The sequence below is a fragment of the Salvelinus alpinus genome, chromosome 4, assembly GCF_045679555.1.
Source record: "Salvelinus alpinus chromosome 4, SLU_Salpinus.1, whole genome shotgun sequence".
Classification (NCBI taxonomy): domain Eukaryota; kingdom Metazoa; phylum Chordata; class Actinopteri; order Salmoniformes; family Salmonidae; genus Salvelinus; species Salvelinus alpinus.
Genome location: NC_092089.1, coordinates 53,685,388 through 53,707,231, shown reverse-complemented (window position 1 = coordinate 53,707,231; position 21,844 = coordinate 53,685,388). Strand labels below are relative to the sequence as shown.

Here is a 21,844-nt window from a genome sequence, read left to right as displayed (position 1 = left end):
ACAACAGAAAATATGAAACACTACATAACCACACACAATATAATTGCAAAAACTAAACTTGCGAACGGGAAGCATAGAAATAGCGCACATAGAACAGATCCGCTGCTTCTTAGACTTGCTTCCGATAAGAGTGACAGACCCATAACTCCAATTTCTACGTGAATTTGGTCGGATCGGCCAAAAAAAGTGACATATTGCAGCTTTAACTCTGCTTCATAAACGCCTTTTGTTCGTTTCATCTTGAGAGTGTGTTGTGGTGTCGAGGCCTCCCTGTCATGCAATAAAAGCGCCGGGAATCTGTAGCTGTAGCAGTTCTCTCACATTCTTTGGGTCTCTCCGGGATTTCATGCCACACCTTTGCGAACAGACGCTCTTGTGCTCTGTTTATACAATCAGGCCCAAACCACAGCACATTTTCTTACAGCCTATGACTCGTTAGTGGCTGTCAGAAATAGAAATGACAAAATCCAGCCTTTGTGTGTCTGTGTCACTGCCAGTGTCTGTGTGTGTATGGCACTGCCATGCTGGCTGGCAATATAGTTTTATCTGTGGCACTACCATGCAGTGTTGGCTGGCAATACAGTTGTGCCAGTGTGTGTCTGTGGCACTGCCCTGATGTCTATGGCACTGGCTGACTATATCATTCTGTTTGTGGTCCTAATTTTACAAGGACTGTGAGATATGTGTGAAGTAACACACACTAAATATGTTATGGCTATTGGGCAGCTGTACTAGTATAACTAAAGACCCAAGTAATAAGATGTGGTCTCCACACCAAATTGTTCTCCCAAAGTGTTCTTTTTCACAACGCAAAAAGAGAAGAAAAGATCCCAGTCATGCTTGGCCTGCTATCACTTGTGAGGAAGGGTGGAGCTGGGGTTGGGAGAGAGCTTAGGAGGATGGAAGTCACCATGTATCTATTTCCAAAAAGCAATATTAAAAGTGAGGAAAAGAGAAGGGCAGACATTGAAAAAGATCACAGACCGATGTCTTTATTTTGAGTTCAGGCAGAAGTGAGAGAAATTAAGACAGAAGAGAAAGATGAATAGACAACTGTGATATTTCGGTAGGGTGACGAGCACGCCGATATGACCGTGTAATGCTATGTGCAGGTGATCATGATGTGCCATGGAACTGATATGCTCGTCAGGCTGTGAGATGGGAAGAGAGAGAGAGAAAGAGAGAGAGATGATAGGGAATGCTCATTCCTCATATTACATCTGGGGAACCAAGAGGGAATCTCGCCCGCCCCCGCACTGGGACTCCCTCCAAGAGGGGAAACCTTAGACGTCAACCCTCCACAAGTAAACATGTTTTTCAGGATTCTCTCTCTCTCTCTCTCTTTTTCTCTATTGCTCTCGCGCTCTCATTTTCTTTCCCCATCTGTCTTCATCTCCCTCTCTTTCCTACTCTTACTCGTCTCAATCCCGTTGACATTCTCTTTCGATTCACCTCACTTTCACCCTCTGTCTGTTTGTCATCTGCAGAAGCAGCAATTAAGCAGACCCTCCTACTCTTTTAAAATAGATGAAACAAGACGAAACAAAAAGAGTAAAAGCAGCCATTTCCCCCTCTACTCTCTCCTTCACCTTCGCTGGATCGGGAGACAGCCACATATGTGGCATGCCAACCTTTTCAAGTCAGAGAGTGCCGTAGGACTGAACCGCAAAACGTTACGTTCTCTCTCCCTCTCTCTCCCTCCCTCTCTCTCTCTCTCTCTCTCCCTCTGTGCAACATCTGTAAAACGCTTCTGTTCTGTCAACAGAACCGCCCCTCCCTACTTCGCAGTGCCCCCACCCACACATAACCCCTCCCTACATCTCCATCTCTACCTCGGCCTCCTCCTAAACTCTCCCTCTATCAGACTGGTCACAGGGCAGTGGTAGTAGGAGGCATAGCAACTCCCTATACGGGTCAATGGCAATTGCACTCAACACATCAAAAGGTTTACACACACACACACACACACCATTGTCTCAAGTAAAGTCCTTCGGGGAAAGATCAGCCAGCTGCCTTTTAATGTGTCTAAACTGGTGGGAAGAGTCCAAAAGACTCACATTGCACAGTGACACACACCAAAGGACCTACTGATGAATGAAGCATCATCAGGACACAGTTGACGGAGAGGTTTCAACAGCCGAACCACAACTCAGTCAACTCCCAGGACTAAGTATTGCTAAGCAACAAGACGGACCCTATGTTTATTCTGTGATTCATATAATACAGCATATGCTCCCACATGACTACAATAACAATAACCTCCCACTTGTTGTCTTTCTCGACAGTAATTGCTTGGAGATTTGGTTAATGACAGGAGATACAATGTGGAACGCAAGACAGGATGGTGGGACCACTCTGGTATTTATTGAAGAACCATTCTTATCGGGCCTCTCTTACACGTGTCCCTGCACTGACCTGTGTTTGGTTTACACCCAAACACAGAGAGAGACAACTCTCATCCTACTAAAACATAGGGAAAGGGGCATACCAACAACAGAACAACTTCCACTGGCCAAAAAATGTTCACCGTGGTGGTTTTGGGAATGGAAAATCTGATTCCCCCCGTCTTAATTGCAGAGGCACTCGTGAAACAAGCCAGCCTTATTTTTCGACTTTGGTCCCTCCCAGAGATAATTTTGGGGGTGTCTTTTATCTCTCTCTATCCCTCTTTCCTGTTTATATAATACAGTCAGTTATCACATTTGTCAAAATTCTGCTGCCACCTGTCTGGCAAAAACTGTCAGTAAATTTGGAGCCAAAATAGCAGGCAAAATCGCAGGCCAAACAGGGTCCATCACACACCAGACCAGGGGCTGGCTTCTGCTTCTCTAGGACACCTGGTACAGTACCTGCCAGTCCTTATACCGGTGAAACCTGACAAATCTGTCAACAGAGGTGGTAGGTTGGGAAAGTAAGAAGTGGGATCCAGGGTAGAGGTGCTGGGCTAGGGGTAGACCTGACTTCTATTTCCCTGCTGTGGAGCTATATCTGTGCTGTATGCTCCAGACCTCCAGGCACAGCTCCAATCACACCAGATGCAAAAGCTATCCTGCTCACAAGGGAATTCCCTCCCTCCCCTCTGAGTCAGAGTGTAGGCTTTCCCCAGCACTCCCTCCTCTCCTCCTTCCCCAACTCCCTCCATGCATGGAAATCAGGGCAAGCCAGAACACACACTCGATAAGGTGCACCAGGTATGCCTTTCTGCTCCTGTGCCAAAACGAGAGGGTTGAGCGAAGTCAAAACACACACGCACAAACACGCCCCCCCCCCCCCCCCCTACATAAACACCAACGTAATAAAAAATAACAGAGACATCATAGCTAATCCAACTGATCAGCGACACAAAACGAAATGGAAAGTCTCTGAGATATGGAAAGGAAAAATAATCACTCCGAAAGCCTATAAAACAGTACTTACTGGTACAGAGCGTGAGACTCTCAAACACAGCAAAACAATTCTCCGTTAACACATCAACTATGATCACTCTCAGCCCACATGGGGCATGCAAAGGGTTACATCATACTTATGAATCAACTGACAACTTCAAAAGTTCTCTCCACAAAACGTGGGTGAAATATCACAGATCGGTCTCAGAGCTTGGAGTGCAAAGATAATAGCCATCTCCAAAACCTTGTTGGAACTCACTCACGAAGCAGAGAGTCAGCAGTGAGAATCGACAGTGAGAGTCAACAGTGTGAAACACACCCAAGGAACGGATGCAGGACATCCACTACTGGACAATATCCGCCTCTCCTGCCCCTGGCTTTCCTGAACAGCACTTTGTCTCACCCTGCCTGTGCCCCCTCCCCTCTTCCCCTCCTCCCCCTCTGTTCTCGTCTGTTCCGCTTCGCCTTTCTTTAGGGAATCCTTCGCAGATGAGTCACTGAAAACACTTCCTACTGAACACACAAACAGGCCCGTAGGCTAGCTACCCTACCCCTCAGCGGCAGCACACACACAGACATGTACACACACACACATGCACACACACACATGCATATGCTGTTTGCATCAGTCATCCTGCGGGTCCTTGATACAGAGCAATAGGGGCGGCCTTAGCATTTGAAAAGTAAAAGTAATTATTTTTCTGGGCACATTAAACCCTCCCGCAGTGCCACCATCCATGAGCTTTGCTCTTTTGTTACCGAGAGGGAGTCTCAGGGGGATCGAGAAACAAGCAAAACAACATACGAGAGAGGAAGAGAGAGGGAGAGAGAGGGAGAGAGAGAGGAACAGAAAGACAGTCCATTATGAGCCTCTTAAATGGATACTGGTCGACTACAAATCTTAACCACTGTTATTGTGACAACAAATCAATCACTTTTTGTTGGAAAACGGACAATTCATTATCTAGTTGAAATCAAGCTTCTATACGTTTATGGCCAAATCAAACTATATCTCAGGACAGATAATGAAGTTTTAGTTTGAACAATAGAGGCGGTAAAAAGGTCAATGGCACGCAGGATTCTGTGATATATCTGATTTGGATATATTTGGCTGTTTTCGCTGTATAACTGTTTCACAGTGGTCCCGTTTCAGGTTTAGAAGAAGTGACTGCTAACTCAAGTTCATGTGCGCTGGTAGCATAGCTAGCGTACAGAAATCGGTGGTAGTAGTCGTGTTTAACTGTAACGCACTTGATTGGGGACGATGACATGAACATATATTGGGGTTGACATCCATCCAAGTATTTTACTCCGATTTTAACCTTAACATATTGTGAAATACACCAATAAACGTAGATTTGATTTGATTTACAATACACATTTGACTCATTTTGCTGGGGGGGCAATATGGAGATTCGGGATCCTTCTCCCACGGCATCTTTCCCACCCCGCGCGTTACCATGGCGATTCCATTGTTTTGGTCGAGTTCCATTGACCTCTTTACCCCGTCTATTGAGCATCCTACCAATAAAGACTGTAGAGCACCAGGTAGAACTCTACAACCAAAGGAAATGGCAAAATATCAAATATGGGCATTGACGTACAGCATGAAGGAGGTGCCCTCTCTGTGCAGCAATGGAATACAGTACTATTCCATAGTTTGGCATAGAAAGCTCAAGTTAGGTCAAGTTAAGTCCTGTCTATTGCTCTTTTGTAGCTCTTGAGGAATAGATATTTGGAATTTTCTGGGAGGTGTTTATTGAAGCACATTCTAGAAAACTAGCAGCTCTCCTCACCTTTAATCACTGCAGCAGTAATGGATGTCACCACTGGAACACAAACAGTGATGGCTATAGTGTGTGTGTGTGTGTGTCTGTGCGCGCGTGTGTAATTAGTGTAATGCTATGAATTTCACTCATGAACTTTTTCCAGCGTAATATAAAACCCGATTTACGGCATACAACTTTAATATGAATATATTTCATTGGATAGCTTTTCATTTTTCTTCCTCTTTAGTCTTCCCGACCTAAATCAACAATAAGAGATTTTCCAAACTCAAAAACGTTTCTCAAACTGCAATATTATGTGATCAAAATGCCAAGATTTCATTCTATATAAAACATTTAAATAGAGCATAAGAAGATCTCTACAGATGTATCAACTCCTGTGAAGTGTATCAACTCCTGTGTGTGTGTGTGTGTGTGTGTGTGTGTGTGTGTGTGTGTGTGTGTGTGTGTGTGTGTGTGTGTGTGTGTGTGTGTGTGTGTGTGTGTGTGTGTGTGTGTGTGTGTGTGTGCGTGCGTGCGTGTCGTACTGTGATAATGAGCTTTGAGCTGGGAGACCCTTGGAAGTACTGGGTCCTTTATTGCTTACATAAGAGCAGATAAAGCAGACAAGACACTGAGACAGGGTCAGGGAGAGGGAGGGGGCATGAAAAGAAATCCCTCACTTTGTGCACCTTCTCAGAAGTCTCGCTCCCTGGACGCCACTGAGAAGGAAAACAAGCCACTGAAATTGTCGATAGCAGGCAGCCGTGTGGGGATCCCTGGAGCACAGAACTCCAAACCACATTGGCTAATTGCTTTAACGGGCCGACGAGTAGAGAGAAAGATAGTGAGGACAGGGCTGGGAGAGAGCAAGAGAGAACGAGAGAGCAGAAGGAGTAGGAGGGGGAAAAGGCATGGGGGATGAAAGGTGAAGGGGGTAAAAGGGGTTCTAGACTAGACAGGGCTTCCCTCTCTTCCCTCTCTTCAGGGATCCCCCTTCATGTGGAGTTAGTCCCAGCACATTAATAACCTCTTGGCGCACGGATCCCTTTAACGGGATCATTTTCGTAAACAACCGCTGAATTTCAGAGCGCCAAATTCCCCAAAAATTGCTAAAAATATTTATATTCATGAAATCACAAGTGAAATATACCAAAACAAACTTTACAGCGAAAGCAATCCAAGCGTTTGTGAGTTTATCGATCACTAGACAAAACATTACGAACAGCTAGCAGCAATGTAGATTGGTCACGAAAGCCAGAAAAGCAATAGAATTAATCGCTTACCTTTGATGATCTTCAGATGTTTGCACTCACGAGACTCCAAGTTACACAATAAATGTTCCTTTTGTTCAATAAATATTACTTTTATATCCAAAAACCTCCATTTGGTTGGTGCGTTATGTTCAGAAATCAACAGGCTCGAACAGTCAAATAGTATACGTAAAGTTCGTAGAAACATGTCAAACGTTTTTAATAATCAATCCTCAGGTTGTTTTTAACATAAATAATCAATAATATTTCAACCGGACTGTAAACTATTCAATACAGGAGAGAAAGAAAATGTTGAGCGGCCAGTGTCGCGCGCATGAACTAATGGAAGGACATCCGTCTATCCACTGACGCGATTTGATAAATCTCGCTCATTTTTCAGAATAAAAGCTTGAAACTATGTCTAAAGACTGTTCACACCCCGAGGAAGCCATAGGAAAAGGAATATGGTTGATATCCCTTTAAATGGAAGAAAGGCAGGAACAGTGATTTTTCAAAATAAGAGTCACTTCCGGGTTGGATTTCCTCAGGTTTTCACCTGCAAAATCAGTTCTGTTAAACTCACAGACAATATTTTGACAGTTTTGGAAACTTTAGAGTGTTTTCTATCCTACTCTGTCAATTATATGCATATTCTAGCATCTGGACCTGAGAAATAGGCAGCTTACTTTGGGAACGTTATTTTTCCAAACGTAAAAATTATGCCCCCTAGCTTCAAGAGGTTTTTAAGAAGTCAATCTCTCCTCCTCCCCTCACCCCGGTGGGCTCTGAGGGGCTGAGGGGTGAGCCAGCCATCAGGGCGAGAGAGACACAATGACACAGCTGTGGAAGGGTAAGGGGTTGATAAAGGGGTTTCGGGAGTGGGAGGGGATGGGGATGGGGATGGGGGAGAGGTTACTCTTGGCAGCAGGGGTGTTTTCATGACAGGGAGACTCCAAGGCCAATAATACCAGGCGTGGGGAAATCCTCTCCAAAAAACAAGAGCAAATACCTCGCTCAGAGCTGATAAAGCAGCTGCAGAGTCCTATAGCCTGCCATCTTCACCCAATAGAAAACAGACACCCTCTCAGGACATAATGACGTGTCAGGGCTGATGCTTCAAGTCTTGTACCAGTCTACTGAGTTATCCTGGAGTTGGAATGTACCTATAGGCGTCTTTCTGAATAGCCCCTCTATAGCTTGTCTAGCAACTCCAAATCATTCCTACGAGGGTAAATGAAGATATTATGAAAACTTCTCAAATGTAACTTTCTCTTCTTACAGAACAAACAAACGTCTTGAAACACGAGCAGTAAATATCAGTTAACAAATGCCAAGAAACACCACAGACAGTATATCTATATAAACCTATAATGAAGAAAGGTAGGATTTTCCTCTTTCCTTGGAAAATGTCTACCACTATCCACTATCTCCTCATGATCATCATCATCAACATCATCACATGTGTTTACACAGGCCATACTTGGCCAGTACAGTTGCCTTTGATTCACTGGACCCAATCAAGGAAATGACTGTTTGTAAACTTGATCACCAGTGTCTTCACATAGTCATCTCTTCTCTCCCTCCCACACAAAGAGGAAATGAATGGGAAAAATATGAAATGTAAGTAATAAGTAATAACAAATCACACCGCAGGAGGGGGGAGACAGTGTGTGTGTGCATGTGTATGTGGCAGCATGAGAGAGAGATAATGAGTGTGAGATAGAGAGTGAGAGAGGGAGAAAGAGAGAGAGAGAGAGAGAGAGAGAGAGAGAGAGAGAGAGAGAGAGAGAGAGAGAGAGAGAGAGAGAGAGAGAGAGAGAGAGAGAAAATACAGGAGAAATGGTGGGACAGAGGTACAGATGCCATGTCTTAATTTGATCATCCTGTTGTTGCAGGAAATGCAAAGTTTGTAATTTCCTATTTGCCCTTACAAAAAATGTATCAACCCCTACTAAAATGTCAATTAATTATAATCCTGTTGCTGCAGGATTCTTTTCCTGTTGTAGCAAACTGTCTCAAATTAAGATCCTACATCTGTACGAAGGTAACTTGAAAGACGTGAAAGAGAGAGAGAGAGAGAAGCAAAGAAAGAAAGAGAGGTTGCACATGCCCCGCTTGTGATTCATTCCTTAACTTGTGGCGAGCGTCACTATACAGGCAATGGAAACTTCTACAAATGTAAATACGGTTTGGTTAAAAATATAGTTCCTTAATGCACACCACATGTGGCTCTCTGGCAGACCCTGCTCTATTTTGACGGGAGGAGACCGGGGGAACGCAATGAAGGGAGAGAGAGAGAGAGAGAGAGAGGCAGACAGAGGGATAAATTAAAAGTGAGATATTAAGGAAAAGTGTGAGAGAAAGACAGATATATAGAGAACGATAGAGAGAGATAGTGATAGAGTGTGTAGCTGCTCTGTTGCGTCCTAACTTACCTTGGGCCTTCTCCACGAACACCACCTTGGAGTCTGGCAGAAAGTTGTGTCCACTCAGGAGGATCTTCTTTCCCCCCGTGGCGGGGTAGCTGTCCAGGCTCTGCTTCTCTATCAGGGGCAGCTCCTGGGCCGAGCGCTGGGCTGGAGTAGGGACAGACAGAGAAACAGACAGGCAGACAGACAGACACAAGGAGATAGTGTTAATTCACATCCAACTTTGCACAATAGCTGGACAAAAAAAGAAAAACAGTGAGCGGACGTAGACTTTATACTACATATACAACAGCACTCTATACTGCTAAAGCTTTTCTTACCCACTCCCCATCCGCCCCCGGTCCTCCAGATCCCCTACCTCCCCAACTCTGCCATGTCACAGCAGGAGTTGGTTAGCAACAGCCTTATCAGTTTTCAAATGGCTTTTAAACACCACTGGCTATTTTCTGATTTTCAGACGTTTTTTTAACGTCAAATATATAAAAATGGATGAAAACAATTTTATCTGGTGACCCAATCAGCTTTTTTACTTTCTAGATTCATTATTTTTCATATTCACTCGGGGAGGAACAAGCCAAATAACGAGTCATACTTTGGTCATGCTTTATCCACCACCTGTCTCTGCTTTTATCAATGTACCTCGGGGTTCTTGGTTATCAAGACCATGTTCACAGCCAGGCACACAATGCTCCGTCATTACATCACTGTGAAATGTACTTGATTCATTCATCTCTAATAATGATCCATCAGATCATTGTAAAAAAAAAAATGTAGTAGCCAATCAAAAACGTGCCTTCATCAACCTGGGACTAAAAACGACAAGACTGGCACATTCCTACCATCTACCACACATAGTCTATCTCCTCAGGATGGACATGACCACATACACACACACACACACACACACACACACACACACACACACACACACACACACACACACACACACACACACACACGACAGACAGACAGACAGACAGACAGACAGACAGACAGACAGACAGACAGACAGACAGACAGACAGACAGACAGACAGACAGACAGACAGACAGACAGACAGACAGACAGACAGACAGACAGACAGACAGACAGACAGACAGACAGACAGACACACACACACACACACAAACACACAGACACACTCAACTGATTGACATAGTTAGCGGTTTCCATACACTCTTCCAACCCCGCCAGATCTAGGGCTGGGAAATGACCCTTCATAAACCTGTGATAATAGGGTAGCCTCACCACAATACGTTAGGCATAAAGTCATAAAATGCACTGAGGGATAAATAACATATGTGCCTGACCTCACAGTTATCAATTAAAGTACAATGCATTCAATGACTTGGCAAATAGCTTTCATCATATAAAGATTTGAATTGGGTCCAAAAGGCCACCTCATACTGATTTCCGTGCTAAGAGAGTATTATTGGGTTTGTGTGTGTGCACCTGTGGATATGTGTGTTCATAAGGAACAGTCGTTGTGTGTGTGTGTGTGTGTGTGTGTGTGTGTGTGTGTGTGTGTGTGTGTGTGTGTGTGTGTGTGTGTGTGTGTGTGTGTGTGTGTGTGTGTGTGTGTGTTTGTTTGTGTGTGGGGGTGTATGTGTGTGTGTGTGTGTGCGTGCGATGGTGAGTCCATGTGTGTGTATATGTGTGTGTGCGCATGTATACTCACAGCACTCAATGGGGTTGGAGGAGGCCTGTAGGGAGATGGTCCTGCCATTGGGCTGGTTGATGTGCACACGGAACACCATCCTCACGCGCGTGTTTTTGCGCCCGATGTCCGTCTCGCCCTTGCGCAGCTCGATGTCGGAGTTCCGCAGCTTCAGAATCCCTGCACAGTCAATGCTGCCGCACAGGGGAGAGGATCCATTTTAGCATCAGCATACTGGTACTAAGCAATACACTGTCTGTAGGAGCACTACGCTACAGCTTGTCTCAAGAATCCTGAGTTGATTATAGGCCATGATCATGAGACTATATCGAGACATACATTACAGATGGAATATACTGTATCATCATATAACATAAACATAACAAGTACAGCATGTTATTATTAGGGCATCATCATTAGACCACAGAGACTATCTGTAATGCAGATGTACAATATGTTCACTGTCACGAAACAAGTCCTGGAGCTCTATTTGATCAAAGAGACTAGGGCCAGATCCACAAAGCCTCTCCCAAGGTAAGAGTGCATATAATATGATTAATTATGATCTAAAAGGCAAAACTGACCCGAGATCAGCACTCCTACTCTGAGACGTCTCGTCTAAAGTTCCGGGTCACAGATATCGGAAGTCCCGCAGAACACTACTGAGTCGCTCCCCATCTGTAGCTAGGTTCTTCTTAGAACAACATTCCATTTTTTTGATGTGACTTTTAATGTTCCTGGTGCCCCAGAATACAGCTCTCTGGAGCAATCTTCAGGGCAGTGTTCATTAGGGCAAGTAACAGAACACGCTTTAAAACGATTTGCAACTGTTTCACTCAGTTTATCGTCTATTTGGTGCCTAATGAACACAGCCCAGGCCATTGGTCTCTCCACTGTCTCCTCCAGAGGAAAACCCCATTGGCTGCCGCTTGCATTCTCACAGCCACTTTATAACCCTCTGCCTTTCCTCAAAAAAACATGCTCCCTCTACACTGTTCATACTTTTAACATTTCAAACATTTACGGTTTCAACCTTAATAACCAATGTCACATTTAGCTGCAGATGTATTCTTTATTTATGCTGTCTTTATTTATTTTATTTTATTGAATATATTTTTTTGGGGGGAGGATTTTCCTTAGGGGAAAAAGGCATCACTTTTCAGACTGGCCTTTCAAGAAATTAAACTAAAACCAAAATGTTACTGGTAAAAAGTCAGGAAATACATATGGGATATGGCTCGGCATTTAAATTATTTGACATTGTAGCTTTTTGGGTGGAATCCCTGGAACATGTTAAATGTCAAGTTTTACACAAATTCATTTTCCCCCTTCATTTTGGTCTATCTGAATGAGATTCTTTTTTTTTTTGAAAGAAAAATGTCAACAAGTTTCTTTAGTGGCTCATGCATGATGTAAGTGTTCATTCATGCAGTTATGGTTTTAAAACAAACACATTAGAGGTAGTGTGCCGTGCTCTATTTGACTGTCAAACGACTGTTGGAATGAACATTAGTGTCTCTCTTCATGAACTATGGTGTGGAGCAGCCAGTCGCGGCTTGTAGCAGTGATATGTTGAAGTCGGCTCAAAGTAAAGATCTGTAGGGACAGCATCAAATCAAATCAAATCAAATTTATTAGTCACATACACATGGTTAGCAGATGTTAATGCGAGTGTAGCGAAATGCTTGTGCTTCTAGTTCCGACAATGCAGTAATAACAACAAGTAATCTAACCTAACAATTCCGCAACTACTACCTTATACACGCAAGTGTAAAGGGATAAAGAATATGTACATAAAGATATATGAATGAGTGATGGTACAGACGGCATAGGCAAGGTGCAGTAGATGGTATAGAGTACGGTATATACATATACATAAGAGATGTGTAATGTAGGGTATGTAAACATTATATTAGGTGGCATTGTTTAAAGTGGCTGGTGGTACATTTTTACATAATTTCCATCAATTCCCATTTTTAAGGTGGCTGGAGCTGAGTCAGTTTGTTGGCAGCGGCCGCTAAATGTTAGTGGTGGCTGTTTAACAGTCTGATGGCCTTGAGATAGAAGCTGTTTTTCAGTCTCTCGGTCCCTGCTTGGATGCACCTGTACTGACCTCGCCTTCTGGATGATAGCGGGGTGAACAGGTAGTGGCTTGGGTGGTTGTTGTCCTTGATGATCTTTATGGCCTTCCTGTGACATCGGGTGGTGTAGGTGTCCTGGAGGGCAGGTAGTTTGCCCCGGGTGATGCGTTCTGCCGACCTCACTACCCTCTGGAGAGCCTTACGGTTGTGTGCGGAGCAGTTGCCGTACAGGATGCTCTCGATTGTGCATCTGTAGAAGTTTGTGAGTGCTTTTGGTGACAAGCCGAATTTCTTCAGCCTCCTGAGGTTGAAGAGGCGCTGCTGCGCCTTCTTCACAACGCTGTCTGTGTGGGTGGACCAATTCAGTTTGTCCGTGATGTGTACACCGAGGAACTTAAAACTTTCCACCTTCTCCACTACTGACCCGTCGATGTGGATAGGGGGGCGCTCCCTCTGCTGTTTCCTGAAGTCCACAATCATCTCCTTTGTTTTGTTGACGTTGAGTGTGAGGTTATTTTCCTGACACCACACTCCGAGGGCCCTCACCTCCTCCCTGTAGGCCGTCTCGTCGTTGTTGGTAATCAAGCCTACCACTGTAGTGTCGTCCGCAAACTTGATGATTGAGTTGGAGGCGTGCATGGCCACGCAGTCGTGGGTGAACAGGGAGTACAGGAGAGGGCTCAGAACGCACCCTTGTGGGGCCCCAGTGTTGAGGATCAGCGGGGTGGAGATGTTGTTACCTACCCTCACCACCTGGGGGCGGCCCGTCAGGAAGTCCAGGACCCAGTTGCACAGGGCGGGGTCGAGGCCCAGGGTCTCGAGCTTGATGACGAGTTTGGAGGGTACTATGGTGTTAAATGCTGAGCTGTAGTCGATGAACAGCATTCTCACATAGGTATTCCTCTTGTCCAGATGGGTTAGGGCAGTGTGCAGTGTGGTTGCGATTGCGTCGTCTGTGGACCTATTGGGTCGGTAAGCAAATTGGAGTGGGTCTAGGGTGTCCGGTAGGGTGGAGGTGATATGGTCCTTGACTAGTCTCTCAAAGCACTTCATGATGACGGAAGTGAGTGCTACGGGGCGGTAGTCGTTTAGCTCAGTTACCTTAGCTTTCTTGGGAACAGGAACAATGGTGGCCCTCTTGAAGCATGTGGGAACAGCAGACTGGGCTAAGGATTGATTGAATATGTCCGTAAACACACCAGCCAGCTGGTCTGCGCATGCTCTGAGGACGCGGCTGGGAATGCCGTCTGGGCCTGCAGCCTTGCGAGGGTTAACACGTTTAAATGTTTTACTCACCTCGGCTGCAGTGAAGGAGAGCCCGCAGGTTTTGGTAGTGGGCCGTGTCAGTGGCACTGTATTATCCTCAAAGCGGGCAAAAAAGGTATTTAGCCTGTCTGGGAGCAAGACATCCTGATCCGCGACGGGGCTGCTTTTCTTTTTGTAATCCGTGATAGACTGTAGACCCTGCCACATACCCCTTGTGTCTGAGCTGTTGAATTGCGATTCAATTTTGTCTCTGTACTGGGACTTAGCCTGTTTGATAGCCTTGCGGAGAGAATAGCTACACTGTGTGTATTCGGTCATGTTTCCGGTCACCTTGCCCTGGTTAAAAGCAGTGGTTCTGTATGGCAGCATGGCAACTGTTGGTCATAAAAACACTGCAAGATGTATCCTACACTTGTGGTGGAACAGTGTCAGCAAAGAACTAAGTCACTGACTGCAATGGTGGAAAGGGAAAGGGAAAGGGGGATACCTAGTCAGTTGTACAGGAAAGGTGGCAGAAAAGGGTTACCGAACAAAATAAATTATTTGCATGTTGATGGTTTATTTTACATTTGAACTGACACATTTTGACTAGTCGAGTGGATTTTTTTTCCCCCAACAACAACTCTACTTGTTCAGTGAATGTTACATGATTCGAAATCATAGTATAGAAGTAGCCCAGAATTTTCTAGATTCTCAGAGACAACATGCTGTGCAATAAAGCAGAAGCTACTGGCTACTATCCATTTCAATGGGTGGATACTAAACAACAGATAAAACTTTATCAGCAACAATAGGGAAGAAAGAGATAGATTGATATGTGTCTGGAGTCTGACATCGGTTGTCTACAGTACCGTCTATGTAATGTCCCACACAGTGAGTGAGCGAGAGAGAGCTGGCGTGAGAGCAAAGGGCTAGCCGGAGTGTTATCAGGCTGACTGTTAACAGCTCAATGGAAAGACTCCGTCAGCGACCAACCCTCCTCAGACAGACCCTGGCCTTCCAGCCAGTCGGTAGAGAGAGGAAACATGGGCTGTGTTCATTAGACACCAAAGAGATGAAAACAGACTGAAACATGGAAGGACTACCTGGACCAAGAAATGCTCATTTACTTCTCCCGCTGCGATACACTTTAAAACGTTTTCAGTAATGTGACCTAATGGACACTAACCTGGCCTACACTGTTCTACCCCAACCCTGAGGCTCAGTTCTACTATATCCTTTCACTGCTCTCTCCCTCCAGTTTATACGGTGACGACAAAAGGGAAAACCTGACGTCATCTGAATAGTTTTCTCGAATATAAGATTTATCCATGGTGCCCTGTAAAGTGTAATGGCTGAAGTTCAACAAAGTATACCCTGTCTGGATTTGATACATTATAAAAGGTCAGCATAGCATTGTTGGAAATCAAAAGGTGTATGCATGTTAGGTTCAACCACGTTAAACCAACAAAGTTCCTTTTCTAGTCAAAGAGATCTGATATCTCATGGTGCTTGCCAAATATCTTTGTAACCTCCAACAATATCCAAACAAATATTAAAATACGCTTGAACTTAATATAAACCCATTCAATCTACATCAGGTCTTCTAAAAAGTACATTATACCAATGAAACACAGAGGAGAATAAAGCTACAGTTCAGTAGGTGGTGATGGAGCTTATATAACCGGGGTTGAGTGGAGATTTAGCTGCCTTCTCCATCAGAGAAAGTCCTGGGCCTCGGGACAGCAGACCAATTGTGGCGTGAACAGAGCCCCAGGGCAGGAGCTGCTGCCTGGGCACCCTGCGGAGCACAACCTTCTGACCTGCTGGAGATCCGGAGTTGGAGAGTGGTTTAAAACTGCACATACGGATATAGTGATTTCAGGAATTGTATATTTTTATGCACACGGCAGATTGGGTGCAATTGGGAGAAAACCAACAGAAATAGGGCCTATTGGATTTCATGGGCATTATTCCTTTTAGACTCTACATTATGTGCTGCACTGTATTAGGCATGCTTTGGTTGTCTTTCTTCCTGAATTCCAACACACACTGTTGGTGATCATTGCAAACACTGCAATGGTACCATTTTTAACACTAGAAGCGCAGAGGCAGTCCTTTTGACTGCATATTTATTTAAAATAGAAATATCTCTGCCATTGTTAGTCATGCCCCCCTCCTAAATAAGTCCGTTGTTAGAATTTTGTTAAAATTTCGTTGTCACAAACAGAATTTGTGTTATAAGCAGTTTTAAGAGGACATGCCTTATTTTTTGCAAGGAAGACGTTTTGAATTCAATATAATATCAGAAAGAGCAGATTCTGAGGTTTCCAAAACACGTTTGTCAAATAACTCTCAAAATTGAAGAGATACGCTCAAAATATAAATCTTTCGAAGAATAACCTCTGTTTCATGCGCTCCACATGTGAGTGTGCAGCAGCAGATAGCTTACTGCAGGGTTACCCAACAGGCAGCCCGCAGGTGATTTTATTTGCCCCCACCCAAGTTTTGCGAGCAAAAAAAAACAAAGTAAAAAAAATAATTGTGTATAATAAAATATCAGATAATCAGCTCCAAGTTATTTTAATTTTGGAAATCTGTTCCCAAGTGTTCCCACACACAATAGAAAGACACATGATCGTATAGAAATGTAAGCAAGGTTTGAAATTATTCTGTTTATGTCAAATATTATATCTGTTTGGGCTTCTTGCGGTCAATTTGCAGTCTACATATCATTTGTAATTATGTACCTGTCCCCTGATCATCCGCTCAAGGAAATATCTGCCTGTGGCTAAATCTAGTTGAGTATCCCTGGCCTACAGTAATATAAACAAATGAAAATGCTATTGTGTTTTAATGTTATCCAAGACCTTCATAAACACAACCAAATTATAATTAAATATAAAATGCATTTATTACACTGTTAGAATATTGCAGTCAAAATGCTCGCTCGTTGCTTCAAAGTGGGGTCCTTCGAGGCCTAGCTTTTCTAGTGTTAAGAGCGAGAGACAGGAGAGTGAAAGGACAAGCACTCACATGGCTCTCATGTTGTTCTCGGGCAGCAGAGGGATCTCCAGCACCTTGGTGTTGGACTGCAGGGCCTCGTGGCTGGCGGTAGAGACAGTCTTGCCTGTGATGCGGTGGACCTGGTAGAAGGCGTGCGGTCGCAGGAGGCGGTCGTCTGCGGTCCCGATGAACAGCTGCAGGGTTAGGGGCTCGCTCTCCATGTAACCGTAGAGCTGGCGGGAGAACAAAGAGATCCAGGTGAGACCCAATGTCAGGTTTTAAAGCACCTCATAAACAACCCGTCATTTTGGGGAAATAGAGATTGAACATCACATCAGCTACTGATAGTTAAGAAGCCCTTTAATGAAAGGTTTTTAGGGGGGAGGTTTCAGAAAATAGGCCCTTTGGTCGGATTTGTTTTTCGGTTGAGTCGGAGACCCGTTTCCAGATTCTTGGTGTCTTCTGTTTTTTGAATTTGGGAGCGGTTTGTTAATGTACATCCCTTTAGGGAAGGGTTAAAGAGGGTTTTGATATTTTGGAGGTAGTCTGTCTGGGGTAGAGATCTTCTGGGCAGCCAGACACAAGTGCTGATGGAGAGGTTGGCTTCCCATCACTTCACTGTTCATTAAAACCTCACAGGCGCCATAAAAAAAAGTGCCCAAGGAGAGGATAGCAGTCGACAGTGACTCAATGGAAAGTGACCATTTTGAAGACCAAATAGAAAACCAAGATGATAATTTAAAAGTCTGCGTCTGAGCATAATGCACAATGTTTATGAGGATTTGATCCCCTCAGCAATGGACTAACGTTAGTAAACATGAATTTCCATGTCAGAAATGGAGTTGAATTCATAAGGGGTAATCATAAACAGTATTTTGGCAATCTATGTTGAATATTTCTGCTGGTGCACCATACGTATTAAGTATTTTAAATGCAATCCTTTATAGAATAGCGTTTTAATGTGATCAGCAATATCTCAAGAACAATAAATCCTAGATGATTAGTAGCTCCACACATGTGTTCAATAAATGTCTAGTACACACAATATCAAAATACTAATGTTTATGAGAAAATATCAATTCTGGTCAAAAGTCACGCACACTCAGTTGAAACAAAATGTCATGACTCTTTATCGATTTGTTCATATTTCTTAGGTCGTCTGTTTGTTCTACATTGTTGACTACATTCTTCTGCGTTTGGTCCCAGGAATTCATAAACTTAGTGGCCTTGTGGTTATAGTGCGCCCTGAGATTGGAATGTGGGAGTTCGATCCCTGGCCGAGTCATACCAAAGACTGTAAAAATGGGTCCCAATGCGTCTCTGCTTGGCACTCAGGAGGTGGATTGTGGGTAAGGCCCTGCGATAGACTAGTGTCCTGTCATATTAAGCTGCCTCACACTACAGAAGCAGGCTCCTATGAGCTCAAGCTATTTACTTTTGGTTGCAAAATACAGCAGAAAACTCGATCCACATTTACTCGGATAGCTTGACTTTCAAGGCTAGCTTAATCTCTACAAGTAGCGAACTCCCTTTAAAAACATTCACATACTCGTGCCTAGCATGCTGACAGCATACAACCCCTTGGCCTCTGGGCATTTATGAACCTGCATTATGATTTTCACTAAGGCCTATGAAGCTCTGAAGCGGAACCGGTGTCACACAGAGATGAAAGAGGCTCCTGTATCGGAACCACCACTTCAAACAGTTTTACACTTCCCCTCTTCCTCTCACGGACCACCTTCAGCTGCTACTGATTCCCCAATAAAAGCAAGTACACCAATAAAACAGGGATGGTTACTACATCTTCTAGATAGTACAATAGAGTTGGTAGACAGCGTTGCTCAGTGTGATCTCCAATGGCCCCAATAGCCAAACAAGAGATAGGTGAGAAGGCGATGCCTGTCAGTTCATTGAACATTTAGTCAACCTCGGAACAACTAGAATCATCTAAAACAACCATAGACCAACCAGGACAACCATCTAGAACAGAGCTCTACAACCCTGTTCCTGGAGAGCTACCATCCTGTAGGTTTTCACTCCAACCCTATTCCAGCGCATCTAGTTCTAATACTTAGCTGGTTGATAAGCTAAATCAAGTTAGTTACAACTGGGGTTGGAGGGTTGAAAACCTAGCGGAGGGTATCTCTCCAGGAACAGGGTTGGAGAGCCCTGATCTAGACCAACTGCAACCATCTACAACAACACTGTCTGCAGAAAGAAGCATGGGGGATGGTTGAAACCCATTTGGAGAGGGGGAAAAATACTTAAACCACAGGAGAAATTGGCAGAGGTGCACATTCCTCAATGTGGTGAATGTTACCAGATATTTTGGGGTAAGAATCCTGACCCAGGCCCATTTGCTAACCCAATGGACCACTTCTGGTGCAACCAAATTTCTAGACCTCCCAGCTCCCAGGCAACGTTTGTTCAAGTGTGTGTGTGTGTGTGTGTGTGTGTGTGTGTGTGTGTGTGTGTGTGTGTGTGTGTGTGTGTGTGTGTGTGTGTGTGTGTGTGTGTGTGTGTGTGTGTGTGTGTGTGTGTGTGTGTGTGTGTGTGTGTGTGTACGTGCGAATGTGCATTTAATGTGGACTTGGAAGAATCTCCAAACCTAGAAACTCTCCAAAAATTGGGGATCCGTTCCGAACAGTCAACAGGCAAATCTCGCACTGGGTAACGATGGACAGACCTCCATGGCTTCACATAGCTAGGTCCTTGACCACATCAGAGACCGTCACAAAAAATCACTTCCACTAGACAGGTCTAACCAAACAACGTCCATCTGAAAAAATCCCACAAATTGCTCAATTATCTCCCCAATAAACGTGTATAATTTCAAAATCCCCTTCTTAAAGTTCAGTCTTATGGAAGTTCAGCGCTGCTGTGTCCGAGTGAAAACAGCGAGTCAAACGGAATAAGCGACTCCGTGTTTATTTAACGGATTGAGTCATAGAACAAAACACAGACCACATGTAACCTATGACATCATCTGATTAATGGATTTATAATTACCTTTGCGAGGGGTCAGGGATTGGGGAGTAAGTAAAGGTAGAGAAATACGTCATTGGAATCTTGTGTCTACAGTAATTCGTCTGCCTTGTTGGCCATGTGGACACTTGGTAACAACCAATAATTAGGACCCCACTTCTGCCAAACACAAAGGGGAATGACCAACCGAAGACACAATCAGCACGCATCTATGAAGGCAGTGGAGAAAGACTGAGCTCATTTTGCTCTGGTGAGACAAACTGACGATAAACTTGCCAGGTGACTGTGAAAACAAGTGAGGTGAGGTGATCTACAAACTGAAGGCATAATTTGGCTGGTGCAACATATTGAGTTATGCTCACGCCTGCTAATGCAGTAGTTCTCTGTTGGTGATTCTCAACACAGTACAGTACAGTATAGCACAGTACTAGATGTATGCTATCCAAGGGTCTCAATAATGGACAAACCAGCAGCAATCACTACAAAACGATCTGGTTTTCTACTTCTCGACTTGATATCATCCCTTGTTTGATTCAGATATCAAGGGAACTAGTTAAGCAGGCTATACTCTCCTTTCCTCCTTCACTTTCCCTTTTTTCGTCTTCACAGCTCCACACAGTGTCTCCAGCAGCTGTCCTGAGCTGTGTGCTAGTCACACATGCTAGTCATCAGTGAGTTACGCTGGGGTCAGGCGCTTCTTGAAGTCTCTGTGTCTCCAGAGAGCACTTCATCCATGCAGTGATCTCACCAGCAGACCCCTCTCTCTCTGCTCGCCTTGTTATATTTTACTTACGGTGTCACCAGTGGTAATTACGCTTAGCCGCCACATGCTACCAGTTACTTACGCATAGACAAGTCGACTGAGAAGGAAGGAAAAAGTCGTACCATCATGCTACAACGGAACCGATGGAACCGGGCATGAGGTACCAATTTGAAAACGCAAAACGGTCTGTTAAAAATGGCATAATTTCTTTATGATTTAATAAAAGGCAGGCTGCCACTCTGCTAAGCCTGTGTCCTCTGTCCCTTTTGAGCTTTGCTCCTCGGTAGACTTTGCTATTGAATTTCTTTGTGACCTCCAACCATTACCTTAGCCTCAGCCTTCACATGTCTGCATATGGATAAACCACAAGAGGTGAAGTGTGTGTGTTGGGGGTAGTCTTTATCCCTTCACTTTATCCCTTCACTCGGCAATGCTGCGGTAGCGCACGATGACGTGGCGTCCTCCGGTGGGGTCGGGAAGTGATTAATGAGTTCAAGCAACCCTCAGTGATGCTGGTCTTCCCAACAGCAAAGGAACGTGGTAGGGTCCCCCCTGGGCGACCTCCCTCAATAAATTTACCATATGTGCTCCCTCAGCCCTCAGCCCTCCTCTCCCATATCCCCTCTACCTCTTTCCCTCTCTGCTCCAGTGACGTTCCCTTGTCCACACACGCCAACCACAAGCTGAGCGCAAAATGTACTTCTTCATTTTAAATCCTCACAAGGGCAATAAGAAAAGACAAAGTTGAGGAACCGTCGTAAAGTTTAAGTGTGGTTCAACGAGAGAGGCTTCGCACACCTTTGAATCCTAATTCATATTTGTGTCTCTAGCCATCTATGAGTCTTGATACAAAGCCTAATCTTGACCAGATGAGTTTAGCTAAGCTATGGATGTAGTCAAGCTGGGCTACGTATATTTATCTTTGAGATCTTCTAAACCAAATTTTGGTCACACTACACCAGCTTCTGCCACTTCATGTGCCAAATTAATTTACACCTCTAACCACCATCTACTGGCAAGTTAGACAGCATCTCCTCTTCCAACACGTGCCATGCAGGATAGACCGAAATCTCAAATTAAACAGTTTGTACATGTCCGCTGAAGCATTAATTGTTGTACACAGCTGGGTTGTCTAGGTCAGACTGGGTTTTGATGATGTGTAACTCTGAGGGTGGTGAGCTCAGAACCAGAGCTCACCCTGTCCTTTTCCACCATTCATTTCACATGAACCATTACAGATCCATCATCACGGCTGCTAAAATTCAGCCCTGAG

General features: G+C 44.4%; 1 protein-coding gene across 3 annotated transcripts in view; it reads right to left on the bottom strand.

Annotated features, from left to right (window-relative positions):
• The window catches only part of LOC139573953 (nuclear factor of activated T-cells, cytoplasmic 1-like), a 64,315-nt gene that overhangs the window by 29,577 nt on the left and 12,894 nt on the right, over positions 1 to 21,844 (bottom strand). For all 3 annotated transcript variants that reach the window (XM_071397967.1, XM_071397970.1, XM_071397969.1), the window contains exons 4-6: positions 16,854 to 17,056; positions 10,513 to 10,685; positions 8,841 to 8,981 (exon numbers count right to left, since the gene is read on the bottom strand). In XM_071397967.1, the coding sequence (XP_071254068.1) occupies positions 8,841 to 8,981; positions 10,513 to 10,685; positions 16,854 to 17,056 (517 nt within the window). The remainder of the gene's footprint in view (positions 1 to 8,840; positions 8,982 to 10,512; positions 10,686 to 16,853; positions 17,057 to 21,844) is intronic.